This window comes from Dioscorea cayenensis, chromosome 11 (assembly GCF_009730915.1).
Source record: "Dioscorea cayenensis subsp. rotundata cultivar TDr96_F1 chromosome 11, TDr96_F1_v2_PseudoChromosome.rev07_lg8_w22 25.fasta, whole genome shotgun sequence".
Lineage (NCBI taxonomy): Eukaryota > Viridiplantae > Streptophyta > Magnoliopsida > Dioscoreales > Dioscoreaceae > Dioscorea > Dioscorea cayenensis.
This window is the reverse complement of record NC_052481.1, coordinates 19,548,088-19,565,291: the sequence shown is the minus strand read 5'-3', so window position 1 is coordinate 19,565,291 and position 17,204 is coordinate 19,548,088. Positions and strand designations below refer to the sequence as shown.

The 17,204-nt window shown below is 33.6% G+C and overlaps 1 protein-coding gene across 3 annotated transcripts; it reads left to right on the top strand.

The window, feature by feature from the left end:
* On the top strand, positions 1 to 10,942 carry LOC120272580 (vacuolar protein sorting-associated protein 52 A). 3 transcript variants are annotated; one of them, XM_039279440.1, is made up of 18 exons: positions 1 to 111; positions 750 to 844; positions 1,626 to 1,683; positions 2,394 to 2,489; positions 4,389 to 4,469; positions 5,077 to 5,220; positions 6,765 to 6,856; positions 7,475 to 7,556; positions 7,873 to 8,055; positions 8,602 to 8,717; positions 8,799 to 8,857; positions 9,032 to 9,132; positions 9,301 to 9,351; positions 9,579 to 9,758; positions 9,910 to 10,044; positions 10,123 to 10,197; positions 10,341 to 10,398; positions 10,485 to 10,942. In XM_039279440.1, exons 1-18 carry the CDS (start codon positions 109 to 111, stop codon positions 10,790 to 10,792), a joined length of 1,917 nt encoding a protein of 638 aa, XP_039135374.1. In that variant the 5' UTR covers positions 1 to 108; the 3' UTR covers positions 10,793 to 10,942. The 3 variants fall into 3 exon arrangements, with proteins under 3 accessions (XP_039135374.1, XP_039135376.1, XP_039135375.1); XM_039279441.1 differs by lacking the exon at positions 1 to 111 and adding an exon at positions 118 to 201; XM_039279442.1 differs by lacking the exon at positions 4,389 to 4,469.
* Positions 10,943 to 17,204: the final 6,262 nt, after the last annotated feature.

Sequence of the window (17,204 nt, the reverse complement as noted above, 5' to 3'; positions counted from 1 at the left end):
GTTAGGCATTCAGTTGTTTTTTTTCATTTTATCACTCTCTCTCTCTCTCTGTCTCTCTCTCTGTCCCTGTGTGTGTGTGTGTGTGTGTGAATCGATCAAATTTCGTTTATGGTGAGCGAGTGCCCCTCCGGTTTCTTCGTCTCTGAATCTTGTTCTTTACTTTTGTTGATAAGATCTCTCGGTGTTGAATCGCTAATCTCTGTAGTTCTCTTAGGATCTCTGCGAATTTTTAGATCCAATAAATCTAGAACAGTTGATAAGGATTGATGCATATTTTTTTCGATTTGTTGGGCTTTAAGTTTCTCAGAGATCCGCATTAGCATCAAAGCTTTTAATTTGCTTGATCTGTTGCTAATAGTGAAGAATGTTGGTGAAATCCCCAAAAGGATAATAGCCAGAATTTTTGGTTATCTAGGAAACCTTTTTCTGTATATATACATATACATACATATATATATATATATGTATAATCGTTAGAATTAGTGTTATCTTAAGACCACAGATGGGCAAGCTAAGATTTTGCATTATTTTTGTACAATGCCCTTTAGTTTTTGATTTCATTGGTTTTTGTAGTAGTTATGATAGCTTGAGATTTGATAAATTGAGTTTTTTTTTTCCTGTTTTATATACTTATATGATCTCAATAGACCATGTGACGTGTGAGTTTTATTGATCTGTGCCAATTTAATAATTTTTTGTTTAACGAATACTCTATTGTGTTTTGGAAATCATATGAAATTTCAATGCAGGATGACTCTACTTTGGATATGCAAGGTAACCAGAAACAAGCATTTGATCTAGGCATGTTTGTTGGGAATTTGGCTTTAGATGAGAATGGCAGGAGGTAGTTTCTCTTACTGTGTTTTTCCCACTGTTGGCAAAAAGAAGTCTTTATTTGATGACCGCTGTTCTTTTGTGGTACTCCTAGCCTTTTGATGATAGGACTGATGTCTATAATCTTAACTGTCGCTATTGCCATACCACTTATTTTCCCTGAATTCTTTTAAGGTTTTATGCATTCTCTTAAAGAGACTAGGCTCAGTAGATAAAAATAGTGCATTGGTTCATGCAACTGTTCTATGATTGCCTTCAAATAGCACTGTTTTGTTTTTACAACACTGAATTTAATCAACCATTGCAATCTTTATTGTCTTTACTGGAATGATTGGCACAAAATTTGAATACTTGGGCAAACATAGCTTTGGACTATGCAATTTGTGATTTGTAATCAGGTTTATTTTAGCATTGCATTTGCAGTGTTCTCAAAAATGCTGTGAGCATTTAACAGATAGGTAAGTTTGCCATTGGACATTGGCATAAAAAATTTAAGTGGTATTGCTAATATTACTTTTCTGAGCAGCAGGAAAAATGCTTCTCGTTTCCCAATTAAATGCATTCATGTCCTTTCTAAGCTGTGCATCAGTGTTCTGCTTATTGTGTCTATGCAAGATTTGCATTATTAAATTCGAAAGCCTCTCCTTGTGTTGATGCACAATAATTAACAGTTAGATTTCGTTCATTTTTTCTTTTAAAAAAAAAAAACTTTTTTATGTAAAAATTTCGATGTGTACATATTACCTTCTCATGATTTGCATCCTTGTGCTTCTCTAATGTTAATGTTTCAGTGATTATGTGTCTCTAGAGGGGCTACAAGAGGAACTAGAAGAATGCAAAAATGATGAAGTGAGTAGCTCAGATACTGATCTTTTGGAGCCCCCACAAACTTTTTTCTTTTCCAAATATCATTTTTTTTTCCTAATATTTGGTAACTTTGTTCTTTGATAGATCAGATCTGAACAAATATTTATTGGTTTGTGGATAATGGAGCTGTGTGTTGCAGTTAAATGGTCTATACATATATTCTTTAATGTTTAGATAGTAAATTTTTTGCTTGTAGCTTCAAAATTTGTCTGGTTGGTGTTTACGTTTACAATTTCTCTATTATCACTGTTACAACTTTTTTTGGCATCTGTTTATATTTAAAGTGGAGTATGGAGTTTGGAATATCCTGTGCTTCTATAATTGTTATGAATTTGAGCAAGTGCTACTCTAAGAAGTCAACCTTGTTTATTATACTATTCCAGTTATCCATTTCAATACTTTAATATGTTTGAAGGCTGGAACAGCTGAGATAAGGGTGCCTTTTAATTTTACATTTGAGGAAAAACCATATTTGTTTATTTACCTTTAATTTGTTTCCTCACAGCTTTCAGTCCCAAATGAAGCACTTGCAAAATGATTTAAAGAAAAAAGTTATCCACTATATATTTTGTGATTTCTTGTTCGTGATAGAAACACCTTCAATTCCGTTTAACTAAATAGTTTTTTATCAATAAAATTTTTTAATAAGTTCATCTTCTCAAACCTTATTATATTCCCTATTCATGTTGCAGAAATTGTCTGACATTCTTGCGAAAGGAACAAAACTTTGGGAGCACACCAAAGGTGCGGAGAACAATGTTCGCCAGGTTCAATTGGATGCCATTCAGGTTAGAATACTTCATAGGGAGATTGTTAAAGACTCTGGAAGGAATTAACTACTGTTAATTGTTGGTGTCCTTTTGTTTTTTTTCCTTTAATGATAAAGATGCTGAGCATCATGATGCAGTCATATATTTGTCCTAGAAGTTTCTCAGTGCATGAATGTGTTGTTCTGTGTGTGTGTGTCTGTTTTTCTATGGAGTTTCTTCTCTTTCAGTAATGCAGTGTTACGCCAAAGACAGTGATAACTGAGTCTTACTGCATGGCCAAATCTGTGCTTGTATAGCATTCTGTCACAGATGGAGACTCTTCTTAGTGGATTTCAGGAATTTGCTTTTGGCTGGTTTCTGCAATCTTTGGATCCATGGTGTTACAAACAGTAATTGCATATTGTTTATTTAGGTGGATTTAAAAATGAACATCTTACTTTTCTGTAAGGATGCTTTTCTTTTTTGGGTAAAAATCATCTTTAATGATGCTTTTAGTTACACAGTGACCGACTGGTGGCAAACTACTGGGTTAGACGTAAGTTTTTTTAACACCAGTTTACTACTGAATGTTTTCTAGTCACTAGTGTGCATGCACCTCCTTATCATGAATCTAGATTACATAAATTTTCTTTCTTAAGTGGTTATATATTTGTTGTCTATTAGGATTAGAATATTGCCTGCGTTTTGAAGCTCATTCTTCAACACCTATTTATTGTTGCCAAGAAGGAACTTCATTTCCTGTTTTGGTTCAATGCTAAATTTATTTTGTTAGTACCATCATTTAGTGTTTTGGTATGAAAACCTTATCCTTCGTTGAGTTTTGTTATAATCAAAGTCTTGTATGGTAGGTTGAGATTGGTTCCATAAGCTCCGTGATAAAAAGCCTTCAAGAGATTTCAATGGGCATGGGTCTGAAATTGAAAAACTGGAAGTTATGGACTGAACTATCAATCAGACGTTTAATGTTGTCTTACTGTTAGAGGTCAATAATGGAATTTTTTTATATATTAGAAAACCGTATTAGAAATCCACACCTAAAGTCAAAAGCAGGCTATTAATAGATTTTTAGGTCTCTTTAATAATATATATATATATATATTTATATTTTAATGTTTATGCCTCACAATGCTGTGATTTATGAAGATTTGTAATACATAAGATCCCTGCTGCATACAATTTTTTATTATAACTTATTTCTCCCTATTGGTAAATCTTAAAGATGATGCTCCAGTGCCAAAAGCAATTTCTCATGTCAGTTTGCTTCTAGGCTTCGGCAAAATAGAGAACTTAAAATAATGAGTTTGGTGTGTCAATAATTAGGCATGAGTCGCATGACAATTCTGTTGGTCAACTAACTCCTATGTATGGTTGCCCTTTTTCCCATGTCACACTTATTGTTAATTGATCTCCATGGATATACACTGCTACTTCTTTTAACTTGGTTTGTTATTTCTTTACTTCATTTGCTTCTTTTAACTTTTTTTAAAAATGGCTTCCTCTATTTAAGTTTGTGCAAACAAGTGAAGTTTGGGGCATGCATCTTTGATCAGCAATTTTTTAGGTCACATCCTGAACACATTTTGTTGACAAGTTTATTAGATAATTGCAAATTAAAATTCTCATCCTCATCATATGTAATGCAAGATATATGTTACTGTTCACATCCATTTTCTATATTGTGATTGGTTAATGCGATGATTGATATTATTCTTATTCTAAAAGTAATGGCTGACCAGTTGGTCCACACAACTATCCCAAAGAAAATAATTGCATAGCTAGTTTGAATTAGTCAACTGCTCTATATTTCTTGGTGATCGTTCTTTTCCCCGGTATGCCGATCATTTGACTTTTACATTTTTGACATACCCTTCCTTTTGTATGTTCTTGTTTTGTTCTTTATGATAAATTGTTCCACAGGCTGCAGAATCAAAATTGACAAAATTTGTTGAAGACATTATTGTTCCACCAGGAATGGTTGATATAATTGTTGATGGAGAAGTATTCTCATCATCCCCTCCATATTCAATTTGATCAGAGATTTATGTGTTCCTCATGAATACATTTATTTACCAGGAAGAGCACTATGCTTGTCTGAATTCTGAAATGTGTTTTTAAAATCCTCCCGACCATATTTATTTTGCTTTTCATTCTCATTGGTAATTTCTATTTGTGAATGTTAAGTTGTGAGGTAGCATATCTTGGGAAAAGAGCACATTGAGATTATTAATTATTTTTGTAATAAAATATTTGCTTTACTTGATATATTTCGAATATGCTATATTTGTTATAATCAATTTTTCAAGAAATAGCTTTCTGCTGTCAACTTGATCATGAGTTACATCTTTCGGCATTTGTCTTATGCTGCCTATAGAAAGTCGAACATAAGCAGGCAGTTTTAGCTGGTTGATAAGAAGTCATGACAATTAGTGAGCGTTTTGAATGAATTCCTATAATGTAATGAGATTAGCTAGCTGGCATTCTTTCTTTTAAGGAGAATTTAAACTTGATGTTTTGCTCTTCTGAAATGGGGTCAATGCATTACTGTTTTAATTGCCCTATAGGCAAAAACACTTTGCTTTAGCTATTTACTAACTGTGTTTTCCAGGTCAATGAAGAGTACTTAAAGACTCTAGAGTCACTAAGCAAAAAGTTGAAATTTGCTGAAGTTGATTCCATGGTTACAACATCAAAAGCTCTAAAAGTTGTTCAGCCAGAACTGGAAAGGCTTCGTCAAAAGGCAGTCTCAAAGGTTGTGAACTAGATGAAATAATGCTCGTGTATCGTTTTCATTCTTATTTTCATTTGCCAATAGGATTTATGATGTGGCAACTTTTAGATTTTGAACTTATAACATCTGCAAATTTCATCTTTGTACTTGTGCATATGATCAAAGGGTATATACTTCAGTGTTAACTTTTTACTTTGATGTTTCAATGGGTACTCTTTGATTTGATTTTATTATTTTTAATTTGTGGTATGGTAAGAAGTCAGTTCAAGAATCAACATGTTAAGTTGATCCCAGATTGGAATCTAACTATAAAAAGATTTTTTTACTGCACTAATTATGGATCATGTAAGGAATTTTCAATAAATTAATAATGGTCAATTCTTCAACCCCATTCAAGATGATTAGGATATATATTTGTTGAACATGCCAGCTTATTTATTTATTTATTTATTTGTTTATTTTAGTTGAATCTAAGTTCGCTATGTTGAAACAGCAAATTAATTTATTTTTTGACTATCAGAATCTCAGAACTGATTTTATAGTCAGTCAAGAACAATTTCTGATATATATATGTTTATTTTGCACATGTATTATGTGATGATTCAGTGTTCAAATTTGATTAGTCCACATCAGTTAATTTGGTAATATAGATTTGAGCAGATAATTATGGGTCTCTCATCATATATTAGCTTAAGCTTTTTTTGGTTAAATAGGGTCTGAATAATCTATTTGGTTTGCACCTAGCCTGCTATTAGAGTTTGATTAATTGGTATATTTGGTTTATTTGTAACCTAAGTAAAATGACTAGCATATATCAAGGTAATCTACATATATAAGCATTGATCTCTTGTCTAACTTATGCTCTTGGGTAGAACAGGGACTAGATAATATGTTTGGTTTCTATCACAAAGTTGCACCACGATTTTTGGGAATTAAGTTACTCAATATTTATCCTATGCGGTGGAATAAATTCAGTTTCTGTGATCCAGAGGACATATCAGTCTTTTTTGCTAGTTGTTAGAAACATTTTGATAAGGGCTTCTTGTTCTTGACCTTTTTCTATTCTGTTTGAGGATAATATTGGACGGCTGTCTGTTCTAAATCAGTGTGAGGAACATCGAATTAAATAAAGTTATTTTTGGTAAGTTATTGGGTGTGAAATACCTTCAAGTTCAATGTTTGATTTGATTGGAATTTATTTGAAATGATAATTTGTTTGGCTGCCAAATGAACATTTGGGCACTCATTAGTCACCAATAGAACTCTCTTGCACCAATGATGTGCGTAATTAATGGAGGTAACAGGTGCTCTGAAATGTATATAATTTGAGCAAGTCTTACTTCTTGAGTCAAAATCAGATTTGGGAAATTTTGTGTGTTTTATTGATTCTTGTTGCATAATATCCAAGCTTGTAATTCTGTTCCATTTTTTTTTCCATTCGGTATATTTTTGTGGTGTGTCTACTTGGAATATTTCACAAACGACACAATTGGCATGTGATTAGTTATGATTATAAATTTTTCTCGACTTTCAAAACCACTAATAGTGAAACTTTCTTTTGAAAGGTATTTGAATTCATTGCACAAAAAATACATGCCCTGAGAAAGTTAAAAACAAGCATCCAGATCCCACAGGACAATATTCTTCTTAAGTATAGGTAAGATTTCTTTCCCTTATATTGATTTCATTCCATATCTGGTTTGATTTATCTTTTGTATAGTGTTGATTTAATTTGAATGTAATCCAATGTTGCGCATCTGGTTTTGCCTAGGTATTATCAAAATATGTATGTCTTTCCTGATAAGCTTCTGGTGATCTTATTGATATATGTTTATATTTTAAGAAATAGAATCCATGCTGCACCAGATATGAGATTTTACAGTATTTCCTGCATATATTTCCTGATTCCTCCTCTTGTCTCATAGTTGTAACATTTTATTTTATAACAACAAAGCAATTCTGTAAAGATGGACCATCAGTTCATCAGAAATGTGATGTGCCTTAGTTATTTGATATGCCAGGATATTTTCTTGAGTAGTTATAGCATAGCTACATGCATCCAATATACTTTTCTTAAAGTACATGGCTGTGTTTGTAAACCAGGAACCTTGCCCAATTTTTTTGCTGATCACTTTGATGTTGGATACTAACTCAATGCCTAATGTTTGTCCTTTCCTTATTATTGTCATGTTGGCAATATAATAGTTGCAGCTGGTTTACTGCCATCTCTTTTTACAAGAATTTTTTTATGTATTAAATCTTTTTTATGCACCAGGTGCTTGATTATTTTTCTTAAAGAACATGGTATGGAGATATATAATGAGGTTAAGGCAACATATATTGATACAATGAACAAGGTAAATGTTCTTGAAACTCTGTTACATTCTTCCTTTATAAATAAATGATGGGAAGTGATAAACTTGGGCATAATCATCAAACATTGGCCCAGTTAGTTTGGTCAACTTTATTTTGTTTAGTATCTATATTATCTTCATCATGTGTGCTTTTCTACAAAACCCTCTATTTTTGCAAAGTTCGTTTCAAGTTCTACGGTATTTTGAAACTAGATACTTCTACAACTAAACTTTAAAATGAAATTGTTCTTGCTTTGTCATGTCGTTTATAGTAGCACATCTTTTTGTCACTTTCAACTTTCCTTCTTTTTCACACCAGATTTTAAGTGCTCATTTTCGCGCATACATACAAGCAATGGGGAAATTACAGCTGGATATAGCAACATCAAGTGATTTGATTGGAGTTGAGACCAAGAGCACAAGACTTTCCTTAGGAAGAAGAGAATCTTTGAGGAATGGTTCAGCTGTTTTTGCATTGGGTGATAGGATTAATATTCTAAAGGTCTTTTTCTATGTAGACTCTGATAAAGATTTATTTTCAAACTTTTGGTACATTTTATTATTTTGATTCAGAGTTATGAATATGCATAATGTGTATAAATGTTTCTTGCACTTTAAAAATTTTATTTTTCCTTACAAGAGCAAAGCTTGCTAGTCTTCCCACAAGGCAGTAGAATGAACATTTCCCTTTGCTGTCTTTGTGTCCTCATTTCTAGAATTTGAGTGCATTAAAGGCATGCCTAAGTTCAGAATTTGTAAGGATGGGCTAGACGCAACTATGTCCAGGTTTTTATTTGGGGGGAAGAAGGGAATTAGTTAATCAATCCATGGGCCTTATTTAATGATTGATTTCAGGATGTTCTCTTCCACAATCTTTTCATGCTGGTTATGCATTGTTACATGGCCCTCTCAAGTAGTTACTGTGCCCATTTGTTCACTATGATTGTCTTGATGCTCATATTCTCATAACCGCAAGTATAGTTGAACATCAGGCAATTTTATGTCATATGACCATGTGAATTTCTTAAATTTTATTTTATGTTGTTAGGAAATTGATCAGCCGGCATTGATCCTGCATACAGCTGAAGTGAATTCTGAAAGATATCCATATGAAGTTTTGTTTAGGAGTCTGCACAAGCTTCTGATGGATACCGCTGCTTCTGAGTAATGATTCATTTTGTTCGTGAATTCTATTGAAGAGGCCTTTGAGTGCTCGGCTAACAATTTTTCTTTGCTGCACTACAGATATCTTTTTTGTGGTGATTTCTTTGGTGAAGAATCTATATTCTATGAAATCTTTGCTGGTATCTAGCGCTCATTTATTTCTAGGATGTTCTCCAGCCTTATAAGGGCTTTACATGGAAATTTATATAGCCAGCCTCTTATAAGTCCTTCGTATTAAAGTTAATTGTGTATAAAAGCGTATTGCGGATTGTGGAACAAGAAAATAACCTTGATGGTTCTTTATTTTCTTTCAGGACCCTTTGCTGTTCTTGATGAACATTTCAATGTGGTACTTCCAAATTGTTATGATGCCCTTGGTTTGATGCTTATGATACGCATAGTTGATCAGCATCAGGTTAGTCAGTTTCTTTTTGCGTTGGGCAATACTTTATCAGGAATATGTCTGATATATGTCATGCAAGCCTATAAGCTTAAGTTAAGGAATCAAAGGCCACGACTTCATTTTTGCTGAATATGATCTGCACAATATGGATGTGATAAAAATTTCAATTTTTGTGCACAGATGGTCATGTTCAAGCGGAAAATTCCATGCTTGGATTCATACCTCGACAAGGTGTGACACATTTGACTTATGAAATGACTTGGGAAGTTCTTAGTTGTAGCATATCACCATTTTCTTTCTTTTTTTGGTTACTTATTCAATAAGTTATTTTTAAAAAATTATTTGGCTTTATGATTATTCATCTTTTTTGATGAGTTTTGATGCCTCTTGTTGTTTTCACAACATAATTTGCCTTTGCATCTATCTCCCTTGAACTTTACTTAATTAAAAATTGACAGGTCAATATTTCTTTGTGGTCTCGTTTGAAATTGGTACTTGATATGCATCTCAACAGTCTACGAAATGCCAACGTAAGGACATTATGGGAAGATGATGTCCATCCTCACTATGTAATGTGGCGCTATGCTGAATTTGTAGCATCGCTTGTCCACCTCAACGTTGAATATGGAGATGGTCAGGTAGTTGGGTGCAATTGCTCATCTTTATTTTTTTCTCTGGTATTATATGAAGAGACTACCTACATTTTGAGTTTGTTACCGGTCACTAAAATAGATTCAGTTGGTTTAAACTCTTTATCATGATTTCTCTATTTGATTTCTACCATTGCAGCTTGATCTGAACTTTGAAAGATTACAAATGGCAATTGACGACCTGCTCAATAAGCTTGCCAAAACTTTCACAAAGCCAAAGTTGCAAACCACATTCCTGATAAACAACTATGATGTGATGGTTACGGTATTGATGGTTAGGACTCGCCTTTCTCAATCTGTACATACCTTTTGTCCTTTGCTTTTGTTAAAGTTTGTTGGAAACTTGTTACAGAAATCAGGTACTGGAGGTGGAAGTACAATGGTACACTTTTGGCATCTGCTAAAGAGCAACATACCCATATTTGTCGTAAGTGTTTGCACCATTTAGTGCAAAATGCTTTATGTTCATGAATTTTATGCTTGATGCCGCTAGCTTGATAGTAGTAATGTGGGCTTTTGAAATACATGGATCAGCGAACAAATTTTGACCATATTGATAAATAAATGCAGGAAGAAATGCTGCTTGAGCATTTCAACGATCTAATCAAATTTGTTACTTCACGAGGCTGTAAGTTTAGCTAAACCAACTTGTTATATGACCATGTCATTCATCATAGATAATACAAGTGCCTTATATGCATATTATTTTGTCAGCCGAAGAATCAAGCTCCAGTGCAGAGAACCCTTCAGCCACTGATCTTGAACCGCTGGCGTGGGATTTTTTGAGCAGATGGAAAGCTGCTATAGAGTTGATGTACGAGGATTGCATCACATCTTTCAGCGACAGTTTGTGTGGAAGGATGATCCTGAATATGGCTTACTTGAGACTGGGCTTCTATTACAGAAGGCTCAAAGTGTGTGCTAGGAGAATCGAAGGCTCTTTCAATGGTTCTTTTAACAGGGTTCTGTTTCCAGTAACCTATATATCTGATGAAGTTGATAAATATTTGAAGGCTTTCTAGGTATTATTCTTGTTTTCAAAGTCACACACAAGGAAAAATGGCAAATGAATACATAAATATTTGGTTTTTTTTTTTCCCGTGAGTGGGCATTGGATAATGTTTTTCTGATTTGAGTATTTTGCCAATCAATTTAGTTGATCTTTGTTTCTACTAATGTTTGCTTTGGTAAGAAATGGCTAGAGAACCAGTTGATGTTTGATGTATTTGAGAAAAAAGTGAGGTATATTGTTTGATTCATTTGCATTTGAGCCGGAAAGAGATTGCTGTGAAAAGGACTCTGTTTGATGGTTGTGTATCCTTTTCAAATAAAATCTAATTTGCACGTTTAACCATGCAGGGAGTGGTCATTTGTTGTGATCATAGTAGATTTAAAAAAAAAATAGTGTTTGTGGTTGGGTTTTGGTTTTGTTTAAAGGTCAAAGGTTCAGACTCGTTTTAAGGTTTGGCTCGGTTTGTTTATTAAAGTAAATAAGTAATTCTCAAGCTTAAGTTTTAAGATTGTAAGGTAAGCTGATCAATTTCTTGTAATGCTTGATTAAAATATTCTTCTTGTATACCACTTGTACCAACTATTGTCTTCTATCTCAGCCTAGTGAAGGGACGCTCAGGCTCAGGCAAGTGTTTAAACCCTTCAGTAATTACCCCTACAGTGTGTACTTCAAGGTCTTCCATCTCCTCATCTTGTTATCTTATCCATTGGAACTTTGAACAAAGGGGTAGGGTGTGTGGTCTTCTTGTAAGTTTGCTTCTTCGGCAGTGCAAGCCTATCAAACACAGAAGCTCGTGACTCTGAGAGTAAGTTCTTTTTCCTTAGATAAAACTCCCTCGGTATCATCTTTTTAGTTTGTAGTTTCTTGTAGGAGGTGTAGCTATTATAAATTTTCTTGGCAAAAGTGCCATTTGACGGGTGAAACTTTGGTGGTTTGCCCCTTTTCTCCATCTCATTCTGTTGGGATCGAAGCTCACCAGTTGTAGAGTTCTCCTTCTCCATTTGTAGTGGTGTGAAAGAATTTGTAAATGAACTTGTAGAACCATTCCCTGAGTCTTGGAACGAGACAAAACTCTCCTTCTCCTAAGGTGAGGGTATCTTCCTCTTGGTCAATCTTGAGCGTCCCACCATAAAGGATTTTGCTGGGGTAGCGTTGTTCTTCTTGAAGATACCACTTTCTTTCCCTCTAGCAGTAATTGTAAATGAAGGCTCCTCTTTATCCTCTCCTTCCTTAATGTTCATTACCTTCTTTGGAAAGGTGAGTCAGTCGAAAACAAATGCTTTAGCAGTAATGACGCCTTCTTTGACCTCAGCAGGAAGAATTACGTTTAGGCGACGTCACATTGATGGTGATGATGGTAGGCTTGGCACAAAGTTGACATACTCCAGTGTAGATGGAAGCGTAAGGTAGCTTCACCTGAGTGCTTTCCCCAAGGAAAATGGTGCATGATGTGGCAACATTGTTGGCATTGTTCGCTAGTGCCATTGCGAAAACTTGAAAAGGAAAACATCACATTAACAATGCTAGTTGATTTGTTTGTTTTTTTTTTCTTTTTTTTTTTATTTCTCATTCACACTTTGTTTCAAAGATGGGAGGAGAAGTCAGAGTCCCACCGGGCTTGCCAGACTTTGTGGGCTCCTGTTTCTTACCCGACCTTTAATTAAGGCTGACCGGTTAAAAAGTATGGATCACAAATCAAATTTTAATAATTTTTATATTTTTAGTTGATTGCAAGTTCATAACTTCTATTAGGGGCAAGCCCCTAATATTAATTACCCCAGACAATGTCATGGGAACCTTCGATTAGGAAAACAAGTGTGAATGAGAAACGATTAAGCAAACATAAAATTGATTTTTTTTATTAATTTCCAAGAACATATGAACAAATGATCATGAGCAAGAATACAAAAGTATTAAGTGAGCTATTTTTTTCATGCTCTTTAAACTTTTTTTTTTTTGACTTGGCTGACACACTTGACTCTTTTGCTAAAAGTATGTCGGAAGATCCTTTAGTACAATTATTGTGGCCTTCTTCGATTTTTTTTATGTGTGCTTGCATCTTGACACCTTGCATGACTCTCAAGCTGCAGCCACTCTGCATTTATGAGTTGCCTGCTTGGTCATTTTTTGCTTCTTGTATAGCTGAAAACTTTGGCTCTTTGTGCTTGTTAAAAAAAATCTTCAGCTCTTTGACTTATGAAACTCCTTAAGTCTTTGACTTTTTTGGTGCCTTAAAACTTCAGAGTTGCATTCGTCACTTACATAAGATATTTAGATCTTGACTCTTCAATGCTTTTGAGTCTTGACCATTAGATCTTTAAGTCGTGACCTTCAACATGATTAGGTCATTAATTTGACAATTTTGACTTGCTTTTAAAATAGATCTCAAGTTGTAATTATGAACTGGATTTCTGTTAGTTAAGTCACCAATTGAGTTCTCTAATTCATTTTTGCAAAAGAGACCTCACAATGGCTTCAAGAAAATCTTTGTCAACACTTTTTTTAATGAGTATTGACGAGAGATATTTTTTGTGAAATTTTCATTTTTTTTACTCTTCTTTTCATTCCACCTTTTTCTTTTACTCCAATAAGTGTCAAAAGACCTCAACGTGACTTCAGAGAGGATTTTAGAAAAAATTCTTTTTACCCCCCAATAGTGTTAAGACTTCGGGGTGGGGGTGTTAGAGAAATTTTATAGAATTTTTTTTTTACCCTCAAGAGTGTCAAGACTTCGAGGAGGTTGTTAGAGAAATTTTAGAGAAATTTTATAGAAATTTCTCCTTACCCCAAGAGTTTCTAGACCTCAAGGTGGAGTTAGAAAAATTTTGTGAAAATTTCTCCTTACCCCAAGAGTGTCTAAACCTCAAGGTGGAGTTAGAGGAATTTTATGAGAATTTCTCCTTACCCAAGATTGTTAAGACCTCAAGGTGGAGTTAGAGAAATTCTATGAGAATTTCTCCTTACCCCAAGAGTGTCAAGATCTCAAAGTGGAGTTAGAGAAATGCTCATAGGATCTTTCAAGAGGAGGACCTGCAAAGGAAATTACCAAAATACTCCCACTCCAATAAATTCATCCATCATTTTTTTTTTACCCATCCTGATCTTTTTTTTCATCTTTCTTCATTTTTTTATCCTTCACTTTTTTCTCTTCTCTTTTTTTCACTCATTCTTCATTTTTTTCCTTCTTTTTTTTAGTCACCCTTCATTTTATATACTTTTTTTCTTCTCTTTTTTTACTCATCCTTCATTTCTTTTCTCTCTTCATTTTTTTCATTTTTTTCCTACAAAAGTACCACTCCTCAATAAACTCCTCCTCCATGTCTTTTTTTTTAAAACAAAATATCATTGTCCTCTGAGAGAAAAAGGAATGTAAAACATGGAAACATAGCAAAACAAAATGCATGGCCTAAAATGATTTTGAAAAAGGCATGACTTGAGTTTCTAAATGATGGTAATAATAATTAAAAAACTTGCAAGAAATAAGTAATAGAGATTTTGAGGAAATAGTACTAAGAACTATTTAGTTAACCTCTTCAATATTAAGACCGGCATCAGTATCCGAAGGACCATCTTCATTTACTGTCTTGCACCTTTTCATTTCCCTCACCGCTTAAAATGACAGCCTGAATAGCAGCACCATATATAGGCAACAACATGAAGAAATGTTTGCTCCAACACTCTTAAACAAAGACCTCACTCCCTTGTTCTTCAAAATCTGAGAGAATGCAAAGCTCTTGTACTTCAAAACTTAAGCAAAAATCATCATCATCATCTTTCTGTGCACCACATTAATAAGACCTTATACTAGTTTTGCTTCATATGTGATTAACCAACTGAGGATGAAAATCACCGAGGAACAATCCGACATGTCTCCTCAGCAGCACTAACTTCGAAGGATTATACATCCTGAAATAGAGATCATGATGAACACTAGCTAACTTTAATGCATGACATGTTTAGAGCCATAGTAAAGACTGACAACTTCATCTGATTTTTTTTTAGAATTCTCCAAGACTATTAAATAGCTTATCCCCACCCGTCTTTGCGGATGCCAAGTTGACATCATACCATTTCAAGCACTCGTCCTTGTCTTTCTTGCAATTGAACAGCCTCCAACGTCTGAATTGAGAAATAATGAATCACATTTGCAATGCTTCTCCTCCACAATGAAGCAAAAAACCTTCATTCTTGATGGTGCGACCAAAGCAACCCGAGATTCCTCTGTAAGGCTTAGAAGGATGGTCAACCTTGATATGTCATCCTGACTCTTTCTCCACAACCTCTGGAATGACAAATGAGTGATTTACTTAACCCTCCATGACTTGCTAGTAAATAGTGCAAGATCAATGTGTCTCCTCTTATTCTTATGGCCCACATTAGATCCAAGTCGGAGAATAATAGGTAGCTGGGAGCCTGGGATTGGATGTTCGAGGCTCACACCAACACAACATCGGTGGCATTGACAGCCATTCGAGAGAAAGAGAGAGAGACGTATGCCAATGGAGAGGGGAAAGAGAGGACGTATATGGAAAACTTGTTTGTATACGCATGGTGTGCATTTAGTATCCATTTGGTTAGATGGAATGGAAATATTGGGAATGGGGAAGAGGATGGGGATGGGGATGGGGATAGGAATAGGGAAAGGAGATTGGAGATGAGAATAAAGTAATGTTTGGTTAAAGAGAATGGGGATAGGAACATCACACGCACATGCATGCATTAATTTTAGAAGAAAAATTATGGCCAGGTGGGACCCAATGTAAAATCATGCATGCATGTATCTAATCAATAGGCACATGCTCATCAACCAGAAACTCTCTATTGCTATATATATATATATATATGTATTGTATTTGTCATTTTTACTGTGCATTTCTTGCATCAAAATAAAAAAAAAAGATTATATACCTTGTTGATAATACTAATGGAGGTTCTTGTATCCTGTCATCAAAATGACCCTCCGATGATCTCTTTTGTTTATATTCCGTCTCCTTCTCCAAATAAAATCTCTTCTTCTTCTCCTCCTCTTTGTCTTCCTCTCTTCTTCTTTTTTCCTTTTTTTTTCAATTTTCTTATTCCACTGTATCCTCTAACTCCCAATATGTTGGGAGATTTTTTTAAAATTTCAATTCAAATTTTTTTATTTTAATTAATTTTATTTTTTTAAAATTTAAAATTTTAAATTTTTATATTAATTATATTTTAAAAAAAATTTAAATTTCAAACCCTTTTTTCTCTCTTTTTTTTAAAAAAATTATTTTAAATCAATATATATTCTTTTTTTAATATATATATATATATATATATATATATTTCTTTTAATCATTTTTTATCTCATTCATTTTTTTTTATTTTTTACTTCCTACTCCTATTTGAATAATTAATAACCCTTTCTTTCTTATTATCTCTTCCCCTTCTTCTACTTTTATTCAAAGTAAAAGACAGAGCTTATTATTATTATTATTATTATTATTATTATTATTATTATTATTATTTTACTTTAATTAGAAATAGTATAATAAAGTCCTAATAGAATTAGGAATTGAAAATTCTATATAAACACAATCCAAACTTAAGAGACTTAAAATTTTATATTTTAATTATATGGGGAGCGATTTAGTATTTATTAAAATATAATACATTTCTGCTACAAATAATTTATAATTTCAATGTAAAATAATTTAAAGTTTAAATGTAAGATTATTTTTAAATATTACAAGTGGCAGGTATAAAATTTTCTATTAAAAAAAAAGAAAAATAACTACAATTTATTTTTTCTTAAAAAAAAAAAAATAAAAAATAAAAGAACATCCCAATTTTCATGAGACATACCAGAACTCAAAATAAATTAATAAATGAGGATTTTCTTAAATCTTATAATAATAATTTTTAAAAAATAGATATTTAAATCAAGGATCATATTCATAATTAGGGTATCTACTTAGGTCCATAAAAAAAAGCCCAAATATAAGGTGTTTGAGATACGTGTATCAACTAATCTAGAAGCATTTGGGATCCATCCCAATTTAGCCACGTGGCGAAAAAGAGATCAGACGGCTGGTATCCGATCAATGAAACGATTACGTCACTCTTCGCCAAGAGAACCCAAAAGAATATTCTCGCGGATCCAGTGACCAAAAAATACAAGCGCCCAATTCGAATCAACGGAAACTCCACGCTACCATCCGATCTCTATCTCATCCCTTCTTAAAATCCCCATTCCTGATTTCGTCTCCTTGTCCTCACGTTTTTCCCAATCTTTCTCGCCGAATCGAGGTTTCGTTGTCTGATTTAGAAGGTATCATTCATCGATCAATTTCAATTCCCTCAAATTCCTCCACTCCTCTTCTTCGATTTTGGTAAATTTCTTGCAAATTATTAGGGTTTGTTTGTTTCTCTTGCGCATTGGATTCGAATTATTA